At 32.3% G+C, this 19,535-nt stretch overlaps 1 protein-coding gene across 1 annotated transcript; it reads left to right on the top strand.

Annotated features, from left to right (window-relative positions):
• The first annotated feature begins 1,083 nt into the window (after window positions 1-1,083).
• LOC149899311 (clavesin-1-like) lies at window positions 1,084-19,463 on the top strand. The gene is made up of 7 exons (XM_090114585.1): window positions 1,084-1,289; window positions 5,478-5,608; window positions 12,042-12,195; window positions 14,794-14,952; window positions 16,987-17,080; window positions 17,516-17,732; window positions 19,271-19,463. Exons 2-7 carry the CDS (start codon window positions 5,479-5,481, stop codon window positions 19,420-19,422), a joined length of 906 nt encoding a protein of 301 aa, XP_089970711.1. The 5' UTR covers window positions 1,084-1,289; window position 5,478; the 3' UTR covers window positions 19,423-19,463.
• Window positions 19,464-19,535: the final 72 nt, after the last annotated feature.

The following is a 19,535-nucleotide window of genomic DNA, read 5'->3' on the forward strand; positions in this document are numbered from 1 at the left end:
ATCTTCTCAGTTCTCACAATAAAAATGAATACTTATGTTTAAAGGTACGGAATAATATTCCTGTTTCTTGTACTATTATGTAGGTAATGAATATTAACATACACATAAACTGGCGAATAAACACGTGTGGAAGTTTAAACTTGATTCCTCTATTCCTCGAAGTCACTAATTATATCTTTAAATTAAAAGAAAATGAAAAAAGAGCCGTAATAAAAAATTGTGCCGAGCACACGTGTCAGAAGTGAAACTTCTTGGGCAAATATCAAAATCGTCGCCTTACTCCATGAAGTGACGGTATTGCCATGACGCGACCCTGAAATTTTACTTTCACCGCGCCTAAAGAATTTTTTTGAATGTTTAACTTCAAAAATAAGTATAGGTACATCTAATACTTCGAATATTAAGTACTTACCATTATATTTATTTGTTAAAAATCCTTTTAGTTCAACTTGTTTTTATATCGTATTGTTATTATGTTTTCGTTTGAATTGAATTACTTAATTAATTTGAGAAAATATTAAATTAAGACATTAAAATACGTAATAAGTAAGACAATACGCAGAAATTTTAAAGCGATTTCATATAAAACATTCTCAGTAACTATTTATTTTCATGGTTCAAAGACTCAACACAATTAGTAATTACAGTGACGGCTATGCAAGTTTTTTGGGCCCTTATCACAGTCCCCAAACATGGAAATTTAAACTCTCTTCCACGCATATAAACATAGAACAGTAATATGTTATAGAAAATGTATCTTGAAATATTCATCTATGTTATTATTTGTTCGTTCCTTACGAAGGAATCTAGAATTTTTCTTTCATAAGAAAAATACCACCAAAAAGAATTCGTGAAATCACTGCAGCTGTTCATGTGTGATGCCTTGATCAATAGATATAGGGATGTAGGTACCTACTTTTTATATGTATATATAATGAAAATATTATTGGAATTCGAATCCAATTGATATAATATTCAAATATGTTCAAGGGCCTCTCATAAAGCGGGGCCTCAAACGTTCTACCCGCCTCTTGCGATCCAACAACCTCCGACTGTTCCAAGGAAAACGTTTGTTGTCTGAAAAGATATTTTCTTTAGTCTTACCGCGGCCATATACGAAAGCGCAAGTGTATTTGCGATATATTTAATATCGTTTATTATTGTATGAATAAGATAAAGCGCCATTTACATTGATTTACAATACGTTTCTTTATAAGTGATCTCGATAAATTTTGTTAGGAGACTTTCGATTGAGATACTTATTTGGAAGTTGAAGTGCAATCGCGCAGGTAACTGCTTTTCTCTTATTATCATAAATTATAGTAAGATTTTATTTATTTTTCATTATTTATTAATAATATTAACGAACATTTTATAATTTTTTTAATGAGTACATTGTGATATTTTGTAAAATAAAATTTAAAAAATGATATTAATATTTATAAACGTAGCTTTATTTCATAAGGAAGTTGATTTTGTAGACTGACAAAAAAATATGTTTAATTAATCCTCTTTTATAATGTAATAAAGTTATGAATATTTAAACCACTTCGTAAAGTAGAGCAAAATATTATAATTTGACTAAAATTTTACATTTTATAAATATAATATAATGGTTTTAATTAAAAAAAAAATAAGCTTCTCCATTTTTTCTGTATGTGTGTATTAAATAAAGGATATTGTATTGTTTAAACAATACTATTACTATAAGAAATTAATTATAAAATACTAGCTGCGCTCCGCGGTTTCACCCGTGTAGCTCTGCTTCTGTTTATCTTAGCCCCATGATAAGTAGGTACAGCCTATAGGTAGCCTTCCTCTATAAATAGGCTATCCAACACCGAAAGAATTTCAAATTGGACCAGTAGTTCTTGAGATTAGCGCGTTCAAACAAACAAACAAACTCTTCAGCTTTATAATATTAAGTAAGTAATAGATATACAATTATGTAATAGGTATATTTCTAGTTAAACGAAAAACTACTTGAGTTTCTTACCGGTTTTCTTAGACTGCTTTCCCAACTAACGTTAATAATTATGGTTTAATAAATAATTTATAATATGTAGATTCAAAGTGCTGATTAAAGAAACCTTATTTCACGAATAAAATATTTCAATTATTTAAATTAACTTTAGTTTTATATTAGGTACTGAAACTTACTTTCTGTTCATGGCTTTTCTCATGCATGTTTGATGACATTCTAAAGAATTTTCACGACGAAACCTATTTTATTTAATTATTTCATTACAAATCGATTGTCAAAATATGCCCTTAAAATATGATTATTTTTTAGTCAAAGATTATATTTAATATGTTTTATGTGAGCATAATTCTTAGTGAAAGATATAATAATATGAACCACATCGATTCCAAACAAAATTACAATATCAAAATATGTTTTTAATTTTGTATGAGCCACTGCTCAGTGGCGCAGTGGTTATGAGTTTATGACCTCAGACTTCTAAACAAAAAGTCTAGACGAGCGTGAATAAACTAAAAAGTTTTATGTTGGAATTTACCTTATATACAGGACCTTTAGGTAATTAAGATGATCGAAACACACAAATAAAATATTGTTGTTAATCAAAATGCAGAGGATATTTTTATCTTTTACGATTTTTCCACATTATTCTTGTAAGAGTTATTATTATAAATATTTGCACTAAGTTCATATTATATTTCGTTCGACCTTGTTTTTTATGAGATGTCCCGGTCAAAGATATTCAGATACCATCAACAAATAAAAAAAATTAAAAATGTAAATTTATTAAGTAGAACTTAACTACCTACACATTGTAATTATGATTTTAATATTTTTAAAATAATTATAATATGTTTTATATGTAAATAAGCAGTCAACTACCGTGTAAATCCAAAAGAAAAGATAGGTACCTACCTAAAGAATACTAATATTTTTTAACAAAGTACTATCTCAGTCCGAATTATTATAACTTTATGGCAATCAAAAGAACAACATATTATTTTCCTTCTCCAATTGTATCCTCTTATATTATTTTCACTATTAGTAGATCTTATATATAAAATTCTCGTGTCACAATGTTAGTCTGCATACTCCTCCGAAACGGGTGGACCGATTCTCATGAAATTTTCTGTGCATATCGGGTAAGTCTGAGAATCGACCAACATCTATTTTTCATATGTACCACGGGCGAAGCCGGGGCGGGCCGCTAGTATCAATATAAAATTTAATATTATATCACAATTTCCTTCCTTATTCGATCTGAATCAGAAAACCCCATTCATAATGCATTATTTAGTTATATATTACCTACGAGTTTCGATGATCTTTATTGCCTTTGTAAAGGTCTTAGACCTTAAATAAGGAAAATTAATGAAAGATTAAAAACAGAAACCAACAAAATATTAAATGGCTGTACCTCTACGTAATGAATCAGACACTTAAAAAAGTACATAATTGTATCTTAATTGTATATATTTATGATATTTATTTCTTCAGGTGATAAACATGTCAAAGATCATTAAAGGTAACCATAAACAGAACAGAATAATATCCATAAACTAGTTACTTTCTTACTTTCTTCTTCAGAGTTTCGTTCATAGAAATTAATTTTTTTGTTAGAGTGAAATAATTTGTAAAAAGAAAAGAATATATCAATTGAATAAAATGCTCTTTCTTTATCATTTATTATACCATAAAAAATAAGACAAATATGATAATTTCTAGCAGGCATTGAACGAAACGAATTTCTATACTTAGTAACTACTTAGCTGAAGGGTGAACTTGAAGTCTATGCTAATGAAACCGTGGGCAGTTAACTATCTCGTATATTATTATCCTAAATTAAAGATACGGCTGATTGTTGTATACTAAAAGTGACAGAAAACACTAACACTTTAACGACCAATTAAAAAAAGTACAAAACACAATTTTCCGCGCAACAGTTTCAACTAACTGATATTTATCTCTTATTAAATTAATTGGTAACTATTAACCCACCATTAAAAGTACAGAAGGATGCATTAAACATAGTTCAATGGTGTCAGTCTTTTTCCTCTTTGGCTGTTATTTATATTATAATTTTTATTATTATAATAAAATAAAACAATTACATTTATAATTTATTCTAGGTAATTATTTAAATACATACATCTATACTTATATTATAAAGCTGAAGAGTTTGTTTGTTTGTTTGAAAGAGCTAATCTCAGGAACTCTGGTCCTATTTGAAAAATGATTTCGGTGTTAGATAGCCCATTTATCGAGGAAGGTTATAAGCTAATCATTTCGCTAAGACCAACAGGAGCGGAGCCACGGGGGTGAAACCGCGAGGAGCAGCTATAGTCTGCAACAATTTAGTGTACTCTACATAATAAATACAAAGTTATCCTGTCTGTCTGCAGCATAAAAGTAACAGTACCTTAACTCTATAATTTCCAAATCCACTCTACAAAGGAAATTATGGAGTTACTGTTTGAAATATAAAAATAAATTTTAAGGAATTAAATAGAGAATAGACATATTGCAGGGATAAAGATGACAAAATCTAAATGTGCAAATATTACCTAAATGTATAAAAAACTGTGGCATCAAAATGTGACTCAGTGGTAAGAATATGTCCTGACCAATGTACCAGAGGACGTAGGTTCGATCACTACTGCTGGAATATATTATCATGTATTGTATAAGTATTTTTATCAGGCTCCAAAGCATAAAATTCCTTGGCTAATAATTAATAAAAATTGGGATTATAATTATTAAAAAAGCAAAGTAATGAAACTCAGGTTACGTACTATCATACCGTACTATACATCATTTTTTCTTTAGTTGTCAAAACGTACCTAAGTTATGAATGTTATGAGGTTAAGTACCCCGTTTTTGGGTGTTTATCTTGGAGAGTTCACGTTCGATCTGAAAAAAAATACATGCAATGTCTTGGTACCTACTGTCAAAGAATACTAAATCGTATGTCGTTTTACAATATTCAAAGTAAGGCTGTATTAAACTTAGCTATTTCTTTTTCCATACAGCCTTGTGCTAAATAAGCTTGCAATATTACATACAAACCAAGAAAACGGAGGTTGTCATAATGCCTCAAGTCTCGGTAGATCACGTTATGAACTAGTAGGTATGTGTAGGTATGTATGTTTGTTACTCTTTCACGCAAATACCTACTACTGAACAATGAAATTTAGCACAAATATAGAGGGTAACTTGGATTAACACATAGGATAGGTTTTATCCCGGAAATCCCACGGGAACGGGAACTATGCGGGTTTTTCTTTGAAAACGCGGGCGAAGCCGCGGGTGGAAAGCTAGTAAGTATATTATAATGTAATCTACTATTTAGTCAGTAACTCGAGAAGAACTCTTTTAATAGAAATTATTTTCAATGCTATATTTAAACGAAGTTATAAATAAATAACCATAATACCATATTTAATTTTTTGATTAAAACATTCATGCATTTCTGTAAATCTATTTTTCGTCTTTCCAGAATGCCGAAAGTAAAACAAATCTCTATGGAGGAGGAATACAAGAAGAACCCGGATATATCTCCAGAGGATATTAGAAAACTACGGGAATGGATGAAGACACAACCTCATCTACCAAATGAACATATTTCGGGTAAATATCATTCTTATTCATCATCATCGAAAAATCATAATCATCATCATCCAAACGTACGCATCTAATGTTGATCTCCCATCTATTTAAGTTCCAGGGTTTTTCTATCTTAGTATAACAAAGAGCGTGTGTGCAAAGCACACGCGTCAGAAGTGAAACTTATTTGGCAAGATTCATAGATACCAAAATCGGCGCCTTACTCCATGACGTGACGGTATTGACATGACGCGACCTTGAAATTTTACTCTCAAGAAGTTTCACTTTAAAAATAGTTATTATTACTTATTTGGTTAATTCGCTTCGATGTTTTTAACTAAAACACGTTTAACAAAAGCATAACTATTTGAATTAAAATTCCATTAAACTTCAGAAAAATGAATAAATAATTAAGATTATATCATTCTGGAGTATAAGAACTGACAAAAAATTTAGATAAGCTTTATTTAACTTCACATAATCGCTAAATAGGCTGATTGTGATAAGATTTTTAATAAAAAAAATAAAGCCTACAAAGACATTAAACCATCTTAATTAATACATATTTAAAGATCCTTGAAAAAATTATATTATTCACATAAAAATATTACGTACCATTGTATTTAAAATTAACTGGCAAGAGATGGCGCAGGATAGAGTCAAATGGAGGCTCTTATTGTCGGAGGCCAAGACTCACTTTGGGTCCCTGCGCCACTCTAGTAAGTAGTAAGTAAGTAAGTATTTAAAATTATTATATAAACTATATGATTAGATCGTCCTCAGGTTCTTCATGCTTTGACCTGTGACGAACGAGAAAATAGGTAATAACCACATAAATATTCAAAGCGGTACTTCAAAGCTAGTTATTATTTAAATTATATCATTAGACAAAGTATATTTCTGTAACTAGCTGTGCCCGCGACTTCGTCCGCGTGGAATAGTGACAGCATAGTAGTTACTACTTAACACACAATTATTGAGTAAACACGTCTTGAAACACGTACTATCATATACAACTAAATTATAAGTACTTACACATTATTATAAAGTTAAGAAATAAAATAAATAATAACACAAAAGAACTGTTAGTAAAATTTATTACTAAACTGAGCTATAAAACTTAGGTACAGAAGAGTTCAAAATTTCCAGGATGTGGTTATTCTCCCGCTCCCATATTCCTTCTACTTTCACAGACTTTCAACTTTTCCCTTTCACCCCTAGTAAATGGCAGAACCGATTTTGATCTAAACCATGTCTAATCATACCTATATATTATGTACATGTCATATCCTTTCGTTTGGTACTCCATTTGGATTATTTATCCCCACTATCACCCCTAAGGTGCCCTATATGTAATAAACAGATTAACCAATTTTGATAAAACATGACTAATTGTAATTCACATGTCATTTGATATGCCGCTTGATTATATTATTTGACCACATTCGATTATTCATTCCCACTTTTACCGCTATAAATCAATAAATGGATGAACCGATTTTGATTAAATATGCCTCATCATACTTCTCACGTCAGGTCATGCCCTTTCATTTGATATGCCACTTGGGTATATTATTTGACAACTTTTATTCCCACTTTTATACCTATATCCAATAAATGGATGAACCAATTTTGATAAAATATGTCTTATTGTACTTTACACGTCATGTCTTTCATTAGATAAGTCACTTGAGTATATTTGATAAAATTTATTTATTTATTCCCACTTTTACCCCTATATCAAATAAATGGATGAACCGATTTTGATAACATTGGACTACTTAATTGTTTCTGACAGGTCGTCTTTTTTCATTTGATATATCACTTGGGTATAGCAGACAGCATTCGTTTTTCTCATTCCCACTTTTGCCCTACATATAATTATTGGATGAACCGATTTTGATTAAATATGCCTCATTATACTTCTCACGTCAGGTCATGCCCTTTCATTTGATATGCCACTTGGGTATATTCGACAACTTTTATTCCCACTTTTATACCTACATATTATATCCAATAAATGGATGAACCAATTTTGATAAAATATTATGTCTTATTGTACTTTACACGTCATGTCTTTCATTAGATACGTCACTTGAGTATATTTGATAAAATTTATTTATTTATTCCCACTTTAACCCCTATATCAAATAAATTGATGAACCAATTTTGATATAATTTGACTTGTTGTTTCTGACAGGTCGTCTTTTTTCATTTGATATATCACTTGGGTATAACAGACAACATTCGTTTTTTTCATTCCCACTTTTACCCCTCTATATAATAAATGGATGAACCGATTTTGATTAAATACCTATGCCTCATTATACTTCTCACGTCAGGTCATGCCCTTTCATTTGATATGCCACTTAGGTATATTTGACAACTTTTATTGCCACTTTTATCCAATAAATGGATGAACCAATTTTGATAAAATATGTCTTATTGTACTTTACACGTCATGTCTTTCATTAGATACGTCACTTGAGTATATTTGATAAAATTCATTTATTTATTCCCACTTTTACCCCTATATCAAATAAATGGATGAACCGATTTTGATAAAATTTGACTAATTGTTTCTGACATGTCGTCTATTTTCATTTGATATATCACTTGGGTAGTGGGTATAACCTACATTAACAACTAACATGCGTTTTTTTCACCCCTATATAGTTAATATAATAAACAACTAATGTAACAAAAAAACGCATCTAATTCGTATTACCCGTTAGCGAGCTACGGTGGCACAGACAGACACGCAATACACACATAGCGGTCATAACACCCCTCTTTTTGCGTCGGGGGTTAAAAATATAATACCTACGACATAATTTAAAAAGACCTTTTATATAGAAAATTTACCTAGAAGTAACCATAATGCTATTTGTGCAGGTTTTAGACTTATGAGCAAAAATCTAAATAAAGGTCCTTTGACCCCCCCTACTACCCCCCAGCATAACCACCCCCCCCCCCACGCTTGGGGACTTTCGATATGATCATCTGGACATGTCAAGGAATTACTTTAGCGTATAATTTACGTAATAAAGTAATTCATGTATAGAATGCCTTAGCAAATGTTCGCTGTGATTACTTAAATGGTCATAACTTTTTTATTTATGAACCGATTGACATGAAATAAACACTAAATGTTAAATGAAGCTTACCAAAATATATTAGTGAAAACTGCATCTAAATCGGATAAGCCGTTTCTGAGATTAGCGTGTTCAAACATACAGACAAACAGACAAACAGACAAACCGACAAACAGACAAACAGACAACAGTTTTGGGTTTGGGATCGATTTAGTAATAACCCCTGCTAATTTTTTTTTACATATTTTCATTGTACAGACACCACTTTTCTAGAATTTTATTATATGTATTGATGATGATATAGGACTGAATGGAATACAAAATGCAAATAATCATTTTGTTTTTTCTTTGTAGAGTTTCGAACCTCAACAGGAAAAAACGGAACCCTTATAGGATCATTTTGTTGTCTGGCTGTATGTCTGTCTGTTTCACAACACTCATTTTCTCGGGAACGCGTGGAGATATCAAGCTGAAATTCATATCGAATACTCAATTCTACGGTCCCTTGATGCTGTGTAAAATTTAATGATGATTAGAAGCTTCATTGACTTTAAAATGCCGAAAGTATTTTTACTGATTGAACTGTTTTTTCGTTTAATTATCCGATCTAATAGACCGGGAGATACTGACACAAAATTTCGAGTCATTTGTAACAGGATGGCGGTTCTACAGGGTTCTTAGTACGTAATGACAAAAAGAAAAATGATGGTGTGAACGCTGGTACCGGCGGCTTAGTCGCGTGGGCGTTAATCGAACTCGTCGGAAAATAGCGAAAGTCAAACGATTTGTAACAGTATGGCACTTATTTTTCCTGTAAGTTTGAGGATCAACGAATATAAATACAAAATTTCAAAGATCTAGGTGTTGGAAATCTTCACTTATATAAATTAATAATAAATTTATTTTTCAAGTATGACAGCACTTTTTCCCCCTACTAGAAGTATGGCAAATATAATAATGGTCACATTTTATCAAATACTCTCCAAAAAGCCAAATGCAATACTGGTACAAAAAGATAGGCGAAATAAAAAATTTTTACAGATTTTCGGCGGTATGGCGACCATTTGGAATCGTCCGAAAAGTATGGCATGGCGATTTTCGTAAATGGCTGCACGACGATGGTTACCTGTGCAAAAGTTAGCTTGGTACAAATGGTTGAATAATTGTTTTTTTTAAATCAACACATTCGCGTCGGTATGGCGGGCTGTAAGTCATACCGGAAAAGTATGGCATGACACTACCGCCTACTTCTTTTTTATGGGCTATCGGTTAATTCTAAAATTTTTGTGTTACAAATCGTTTGACTTTCGCTATTTTTCCGACGAGTTCGACTAACGCCCACGCGACTAACCCACCGGTACCAGCGTTCACACCATCATTTTTCTTTTTGTCATTGCGTACTAAGACCCCTGTAGAACCGCCATCCTGTTACAAATGACTCGAAATTTTGTGTCAGTATCTCCCGGTCTATAAAGGAGGTTTATGTCAAAATAAGAATAAATTATCCACAAATTATCGAACAGTTTTCTTTTTTTTTTTTTTGTTTATACTTTACGCTAGAAATAATCTAGAAAGATCACTTTATGTGATAGGGTCTTCTGTGCTGGCTATAAGATATGATTGATAACTTATCCTCAAAAAATAATGCTGTAAAATGTAATTAAAAGAAACAATGTTAAATTGTAGAGTAGACGACAAGACGATCTTACTAATTAAAAACTTTAATCCATAATATTTTAGTTTCACCTCAGCCTTGAAAGTAACTAATAGATTTAAACATATTATGTAGCAAATACACATCCTTATTTAAAAATCATTACTTCAATCCCTCAGCCCCCGGAATCACAGACACAATAGAAAATCTATTGTGTCGTGGCCCGATCGGGCCGCTCGGTGGAAATTTATCCTTTTACAAAGTACCTACTATGTATTAGATCTTAGTTGCCAATGTAAATCGTAATTATTATTATTTTCCATATTACTTCTTCTTCTATGTTTGAGTGTAGTTCAGTTATTTTCCACCCCACTTAGAATCAATAAAAAATCTAAATAAAGTTTACACTGCAATACAATTTAATCGAAACATCAAGGCTAGGTACTATTTGTATTGCAACGCCTCACTCGAGGTAACCATGACAATGTAAACATTGATGTCAATGCATACACTGTGTATTGATACTGTGACACAAACATTATCCAATTTTGTGTAAATATGTACGTAATTCTGTTTGTCCGCTTTTGTAGTTAGAAGTAGGCTCTAAAACATAATTGGTACCAACTTAAAGAGATAGAGTTTTAGAAAACTCTCTGCCTCATCATATCCTCCAATTTTGATTATATTTTTAACACGCTTGTCACACGACACGAAATTTGTCGCTTCTCTAGTAATAATCAACATTCAGTCATGATGTATACAGCGTAGAAAAAACGAATAGAATTTTATTGTATCATTTATAAACATATCTACTTTCATCTATAGACTTAATACATCATGGCGGATGGAAAGTGGTATTCCTGCAACTTTAAAAAAGAATCCTACCATCTATAAGCTATATCATCAGAAGTCGCATAATATAAAACTAACAGTATCTCTATAACATAATATTTTGTTAACTGGGCTGTGTACATACGAACCTGCATGCAAATATTCGTACACATACAACGAAAACTATGCAATTAATGTCTGCAAATGTCGTCCTACATATTTTGTGGATTTACGTCTTCGTGCGAATGTGAATGGCCTGCATTAAGTGCGTCACACACGGTGAAGATACTATAATATTTTATCTCAAGATACTGTAATATTTTATATCACAGTATCTTAAGGTATCCGGTATCAGCGTTCTGACCATCATTTTTCTTTTTGTCATTGCGTACTAAGACCCCTGTAGAACCGTCATCCTGTTACAAATGACCCGAAATTTAGTGGGTCATTTGTAACAGGATGGATGCTTTAGGATATAATATGTATGACTTTATGTCGATGGTCAAAACTATCACAATGATCACGTCATATACATAAACATTACAATTTGTACATAGGTATTCCTTCAATCTTTTCATTTCATCCACCCTAGCTGATATAATAGAATCCTTTTACTAGCTTTGCCCTGCGGTTTTACCCGCAGTGCTCCACTCCTGTTGGTCTTAGCGTGATGATGTATAGCCTATAGCCTTCCTCGGTACATGGGCTATCTAACACCGAAAGAATTTTTCAAATCGGACCAGTAGTTACTGAGATTAGCGCGTTCAAACATACAAACTCTTCAGCTTTATAATATTAGTATAGATTATATCACCTATTCCTAACACTTGTATTGGTCGTCTATAGCAACCAATGTTAAAGTTTCAATTACTTCCAGATCTTGACCTGCTCCTAACATACCACTGCTGCGAGCGGAGTGCCGAAGTGTCAAAGCAGGTGTTAGACCTCCATCTCACCTTACGGAATCTCTTCCATGGCCTCTTCCAAAATCGTGTGCTGGACCAACGGCTTCAAATGACTTTGGATACTGTGTAAGTTATACTATGGTGTTTGTTTTACGTGCTTAAAGGAGATGATGAATCTTTAGGACAGGACGTTGTGACGACGTTATCCATAGTAGGTATGATATATATGTCACGGCTAAAGGTAGGTGAGAACATAAACTTAAGATTAGCCGGCTAAACTTAGGTTTATTTTCGACGAGGTGTTAATGTTAGTTTGTTCTATCTTTAGCCGGCTAAACTTAAGTGTAACCGCAGGCCCGTGGCTAAAAATGTCGGGGTGGGTAGATTTGGTTAGCGCCGGGCCGGTGGAGGGCTTGAGGGGCCCGCACAGTGCCAGAAAACACTCGCCCTGTTCCTTACATGTATTATAGTAACCAAATCTACCCACCCCGACTCAGGGCAGAAAGCTGGTGGCTAGGTTAGGTTAGGTTAGAACTCTTAAGACCCGCACGAGCCGAGCGAGCGCAGCGAGCGTGCTGCGGCAGCAGCCGGCGAAGTGCCAGAAAACACTCGCCCTGTTCCTTACATGTATTATAGTAACCAAATCTACCCACCCCGACATTTTTAGCCACGGGCCTGCGGTTACACTTAAGTTTAGCCGGCTAAAGATAGAACAAACTAACATTAACACCTCGTCGAAAATAAACCTAAGTTTAGCCGGCTAATCTTAAGTTTATGTTCTCACCTACCTTTAGCCGTAACATATATATATCAGAGTTTGTGTTTAATTTTCACAGCTATATGCTTATAGGGGATGAAAGTTTTTGACTTTTATGCTATTAACCGTACCAATGGTTTGATCAACATAGATCTCGTATTGTAATAATTAAATAGTCTTTATCTAGAAATAGCTTTACTTTGCGTGAAAACTGAACAAAAGGTTATAATATTTTTTTTGTAAATATTCTTTGGATTTATACGACAATTTAAAATACACGTGCAGCGTGCTGTCCTTGTATAATTAAATAATTTTTAAATGGCCTAGATATAATTGGACTAGAATTGGACATTATATTTAATCTTGGAGAGTTATTTAAATAAATATTACACGTGTAAAATGCCCATTGTGTTTAGATATTATCATTTATATTATTATGCAAACAATAGGTAGGTAACCTACAGATTCATATGAAAGCGTTTATAGGTTATTAAAAAGTATAAATGCATATGTTCATAGAAGAAAAATGGTTCATTAGTTTTTCATCTACAGAAGTAAGAGATTAGTAATAAACCCTGAAATTTTTTAAATAGGTACTTTTTAATATTAGTAAAGATATGTTTTTTACATATTATGTATGTATCAATACATCTAGCATATAAACATCTTGCCTTTTGCTTATTGTCATTGTTGTGCCGTTTCTCTGAAGACGAACCTACAGGCAAAATCTTAATATAAATCATAACATGTTCTCCTTAACATAAAAGTTAAGTAAACTTCCTCCAAGTTAATTTGCAAATAATAAGTTTCTATACACTTAAGATATATGAATAATAATTAAATCTTCTATCATTATAAATGCAAAGTAACTCTGTTTATCTGTCGGTCTGTCTCTTCTTCAAGCCCCAACCACTCGGGTTTTTCATTGACTATACGGGCGAAGCCGCGGGCGGAAAGCTACTTATATATATATATAGCTGACTCTCACACGATAATTTGAATTGCGAAAGAATTATTTAATTATTACTAATAGGGATACTATTACATACACGCGATAATCCAATCATTAGGATGGATTATCTCACTATTGTATCAGCTTCTATTTATTGACGACAGTAGGTAATTAAAGGAAAACTTTTTTAGCTTTATTTCTCCTTATTGTTAAGGCTTTGTGTTATATTGTAAGTGCCGCCAATCATCTTATCTACTATAACTAAGTATCTTTCGAGTTTTACGACTGGCTGATAAAGCCTCTGATAGCGTTTATGATGTTTGTATTCATTTTCATACATTTTTGGCAATATAACTGACAAAAATATAAGCTTAACAATTGATATACCAAAAACATATGAAACGGGGTCGGTTGGATAGGTAATAGGTATGTTGCAATAAAAAGCGGATCTCACCATTTGAATTTTTATTATTTCAATAACCAACATAGGGTAGGTACTATATAATATGTATACCTAGCTGCGCTCCGCGCGGCGCGCCCTGCGTTTCACCTCCTGCTCCTGTTGGTCATCGCACGATGATATTACATAGCCTTCCTCGATAAATGGGCTATTTAACACTGAAAGAATTTTTCAAATCGGACCAGTAGTTTCTGAGATTAGCGCGGGCAAACAAACAAACTCTTCAGTTTTGTAATATTAGTATAGATTTGAATAGTTAATTTTTAACCGACTTCAAAAAAAAGGAGGAGGTTATCAATTCGGCCGGTATGTTTTTTTTTATTTATTTTTTTTTTTTATGTATGTACACCGATTACTCCGTGGTTTCTGAACCGATTTACGTGATTCTTTTTTTGTTCGATGCGGGATGGTGTCGAATTGGTCCCATAAAAATTTTATTCGGATAGGCCCAGTAGTTTTTATTTTATGAGCATTTTTGTCTGTATTTGTAAATGTTGCAAGTGCAAGTTTGAAGTCGGTTGTTTTTAACGCAGTTATTGACTTGTTTTCTTCAAGGTTAATAGCTCCGCTTCCGACACCTTCTGTCCACGGCTACAAGATCATATACGGCCGTCTCTTGAGCCCTGACCATCGAAGCTTCATATTCAGTGATGTGGTCAAGTTGTTCATGATGATGTTCGATCTGTGCCAGTATGAAGAGGGGACTTGGCCTGGGTAAGGATAAAATTATTATTAATTTTTATTGTATTAATTATATTCAGCTTTATCAGCGTAGGTACTAACCCACCCGCCCCGACATATAATAATACTAGCGGTCCGCCTCGGCTTCGCCCGTGGTACCTACATGTTTAAACTATCCTATCTCTCAAGTTGGATCGAACTGCACATGGTGTGCGAATTTTATTATAATCGGTTAAGTGGTTTAGGAGTCCATTGAGGACAAGCATTGTGACACGAGATTTATATATATTAAGATTATATTACCTATATATAGCCTATGCAGTCAGTAAAAAGAACATTTAAAATCGATCTATTAGTTCCTGAGATTAACGCGTTCTAATAAACAAATAAACTCTTCAGCTTTATATTATTAGTATCGTTCATAATTATTATAATAAACACTTCATTGCACACACATAACAAAAAACAACAAAATAATATTAAACACAAAGTTACATAATAAGATGCAAATAGCAGGCCTTATTGCTATAAGCGATATCTTCCAGGCAACGATAACCTTATAGATCAGGGGTTCCCAAAAATGTGCGCCGCGGCGCCCTAGTGCGCCGTAGAAAGTGTAAGGGGCGCCGTGAGTCCTTTTCCAGTACCTTTTTTGAGCGCTCGAATCGGTAAGAAACATAGCGTCGTAAAATGACATACAAGATTTTAAATTTGCTACGACTATAGGATTGTATTGTAGGTATCTATATCGACTGTTTGACAAAAAAAGACGACTGGCATTCGGGGACTGCCGCGGTAAAGCTATTGCATAGCATGCCTTCAAGCCACACCTCCACCGTGCCCGTCGGAGTGGGGAGCGTGAGGTTTTTTCGTTACGGAATTTCTGGATTCGGTCCCCGCGCTCAAGGCCCGCGATAGAAGCTATGCAATAGCTTAAAAAAACTTAACATAAAGCTGCGCCGCGAGCTGAAATAGATTGGGAACCCCTGTTATACATATAATACATTTATTATAATCAATAAGCAATTAATACGTAAGTGCTTTAATGCGGGTAAAGCCGCGGGCTACAGCTAGTTATATACCTATAAGAATGAACTGTGACAAAACTTAAGTACATTGTAGTTAGTTCGATATAACAATAGAAGGATATAAAAAGTGCTATTATTCTTTTCCATTATTTTGTATTATGCTTACCTTATTATAAAATATCCTTATTCTAGAAAATCTGATTCCTACTCTTAGATTATAAGATTTGAGAATAAAATACATATAACCACAGACTAATAATAATATACTACGTATACAAATATAACGATTATAACTACTAGCTGTGCTCCGCGGTTTTACCCGCAGTGCTCCGCTCCTGATGTCGCGGTCGGTAACACCGAAAGATTTTTCAAATGGGACCAGTAATTCCCGAGATTAGCGCGTTCAAACAAACAAACAAATAAACTCTTCAGCTTTATAAAATTAGTATAGATTATTTAAATCTTGTCATAAATGGACTTATATTATTATATTATTTGTATCACGAAGGTTTTTCAGTTATTTTTATAATCTTTAGGTTGTAATACTAAATATAAACTATAATTAGTTTTTAGGAACTGAATAAAATAAAAGAATGTTTTTTTTTAGATAAACGAGCCATTATTTTATTAGAACCTTAATTGTTCATGGTTTAAATACAATGTTAAATAAATTACCAGTTTAATTACTAAGGGAACTAATTAAATAAATTCATATAAAATACTTCTAAAAATTGTTTCATTATTATTTTGTGTCTTTGACGTTAAAATGTTCTGATTATTTTTTAGATTTTTAGGTACTAATTAGCTTTTAACCTACTTAAGAATATCCTCACATTTTTAGCTTACTACCAGCACAGACTAATAATAATATACTACATATACAACTACCAGTATTTTAAGTAATTATTTGCTACATAAAAAAGGGAAACTTCTTTCACTTATTTCTTGTGTTTTGCTGTTTACAAAAAGTTTAGTTGCTGTACGTAATTTTTTAGTATATTTTTTTATAATTTAATATTTGTAAAATGATTAATTACAGATTCGTCCTCATTATAGACATGGACCAAACAACCATAAGTCATTTGGGGAAGTTAGATGTTATGACTGTACGCCAGACGCTGTATTTCTTACAGGTAGAGTATTTTTTTTTCTGTAACAAATGTTTCTTTAAAATCAATATACATACTTACAAAATAACAGTTATAATAGGTAACGACGTGCGTGTCTTTAATTATAATACAATTTTAACCTTCGATAATACTTAATTGTCTCATGATTATCTTTTACCTTATTGGTGGAAAATAATATGATTGTTTGTGGTCCATTTTGCAATAAAGAACTTCTAAAAAAAATCGAAGACGTATATAAAATACTGATTCCTATTCTTTTCTGAATTCAAAAATAATAAAACATAGCGGTTAATGTCGGTAATAAATATTATGTATTATATTCTGATGAATTCATTTTCATTTCATGATCTTACAGTCCAATACTTTGTACACAAATTTATAGAGGGCACCTTGGTCGTCACATGAAATTATGTATAATTCTTTATATTATTCTTCCAGGAATGCATGCTGGTAAAATTAAAAGAGGTGCATTTTCTGAACGCACCGTTCTTCATGGATAAGCTGATGATGCTCTTGAAGCCGTTCATGAAGAAGGCACTCCTGGACATCATCAGGATTCACCAACGGGATACGAACACTTTGGAAAAATTTGTGGAGAAAAGCAGTCTGCCTAAAGACGATGGAGGGGAGTATAAGAGTCGGAATACTCTTAAAGGTAATAGTTACTACGTTAACCAATATTATTTAGATGTAAATTAAAAATTTAAACTCGGTTCAGTCCAAATATTAACGAGGGCTTAAAACATAACGGCTAACTGCATATTAAAAACAAATTTAATTTATTTAATGTTGTAAAATATCTGATCGAATGAAGAGTACACTGTAGTCTGGTAAGATTATGTACTTACCCCCTAAAGAAAAGGGAAATTAGTTCTTCCTTCAGTAAATCAGTTATGGTACCATATACATAGTAATAAAAAAATTACCCTATCGATTGCGTGAAATCATATTCCTAGGCCATGTACCTAATGCCAAATTTTGACATGTACCTAATGTCGTATTGCCGAAGTAGTACCATACTACCCATTCTAACTTGAAAATTACAATACATACCTAATACTTTATGATGCAATATCCATATGAGCGTAAACATGACGTGTTCAGTCTAATATTACAGTCATAGCCACTGAAGTGAAAATAAACAAGAAATCATTGCTTCAGTAAACAATATATAGACAAGTAATCATAGTTACATTATATTAAATACCGTGTACTTATCTGAACAAGTATCTATCGGTTATTCAAATCTTGTAGTGTTGGATATTATGTATTAGAGTTGTAAATTCAAAATTGAAGATGATCTATTTTTCAATTTAGTAACACTAATAATCTTCACTTAAAATGTAGACTTATATCTTTACATTATTAAATCAGGGTTTTGTAAAACGGGCTATTTTTAACAATTCTATAAAAGCTAGGAAAAATAACCCCTTCACGAATCAACGAAAACAAATTTACGATAGGTAATCAAGTACGCAACATTCTGCAGAATGCGTCTCTTATTAAGTGCTCTATGTATTTATTAAAACCACAAGTATTTGAAAACCTCATCAGAATAACTCGCTGCCATTCACATTTTACATTTTTGGGAAGTAAATGATAAACAAGTACCAATTACGTGTACCAATATTCAAGTATTTCAAATACCTATTGCTCAACCCTAACTACATTTTTCATTTACTCATATTAATTACTAAACTTATATGGATACGCAGTATGTCTCTTAATAGAGTGTTAATAATTTGATCTAAATAATATAAGAACAGGAAAAGTTTTTAGTTAAATTAATCGCCTGATAAACCCCTGAATAGAAAAGTTATTGTCAAGGAAAATAACGGTCGATAGAACAGTTTTTACCATGCATACAAGAATGCAACTATTTTTTAATTATAAATTTATCCTCATATTTTTAAGCAGCTCTAAAAATATTTGTTACTCATAGAGCCCATTTTTAGGAAAGGCTACATTTTAGTCACCTGGATAATTATAAAAGCCTATGGTAGTATACTATGCCTTTGTGACGACAAAAAAAATTCAAACGACTCAACGCCCAGTATCTTTCTATAAATAATATTGGCTATCGAATATGTGTCTCTATCTTGTGTTATTATTACTTTTATATAGAGCAAATTTGGATTATTCATTTTAAAGTTATATCATAAAATGTATTCAAGAAAATCATCCATTTTACAGAGGAACAAATACGACGCATAGAAGATAATTTGGACTTCTTCAAAAACGAGAGTCAAAGACGAGTGAATGAAGCACTAAGACAGGGCAAAAAGGCATCTATTGAAGAAATTTTTGGTTTACAGGGTAGCTTTAAGAAACTCGACATCGATTAAAATGTATGGAATAAGGAAATAAATTATTAGTTTAAAATGCATTTTATTTTCTTCCATAAATTCATAAATCTGTCAAATCTCTTATTTAAATAATAACATTCATATTAATTTAC

Source organism: Colias eurytheme, chromosome 21 (assembly GCF_061535395.1).
Source record: "Colias eurytheme isolate Ceu_HAF_F1 chromosome 21, ilColEury1 Martin Lab GWU primary, whole genome shotgun sequence".
Lineage (NCBI taxonomy): Eukaryota > Metazoa > Arthropoda > Insecta > Lepidoptera > Pieridae > Colias > Colias eurytheme.

Excerpts from the sequence above, each read along its gene's own strand:
- LOC149899311 (XM_090114585.1), top strand. The coding sequence starts at position 5,479 with ATGCCGAAAGTAAAACAAATCTCTATGGAGGAGGAATACAAGAAGAAC. Across the intron at positions 12,196-14,793 it reads CAAATGACTTTGGATACTGT|GTTAATAGCTCCGCTTCCGA; the intron begins GTAAGTTATACT and ends GTTTTCTTCAAG. Across the intron at positions 14,953-16,986 it reads GAAGAGGGGACTTGGCCTGG|ATTCGTCCTCATTATAGACA; the intron begins GTAAGGATAAAA and ends GATTAATTACAG.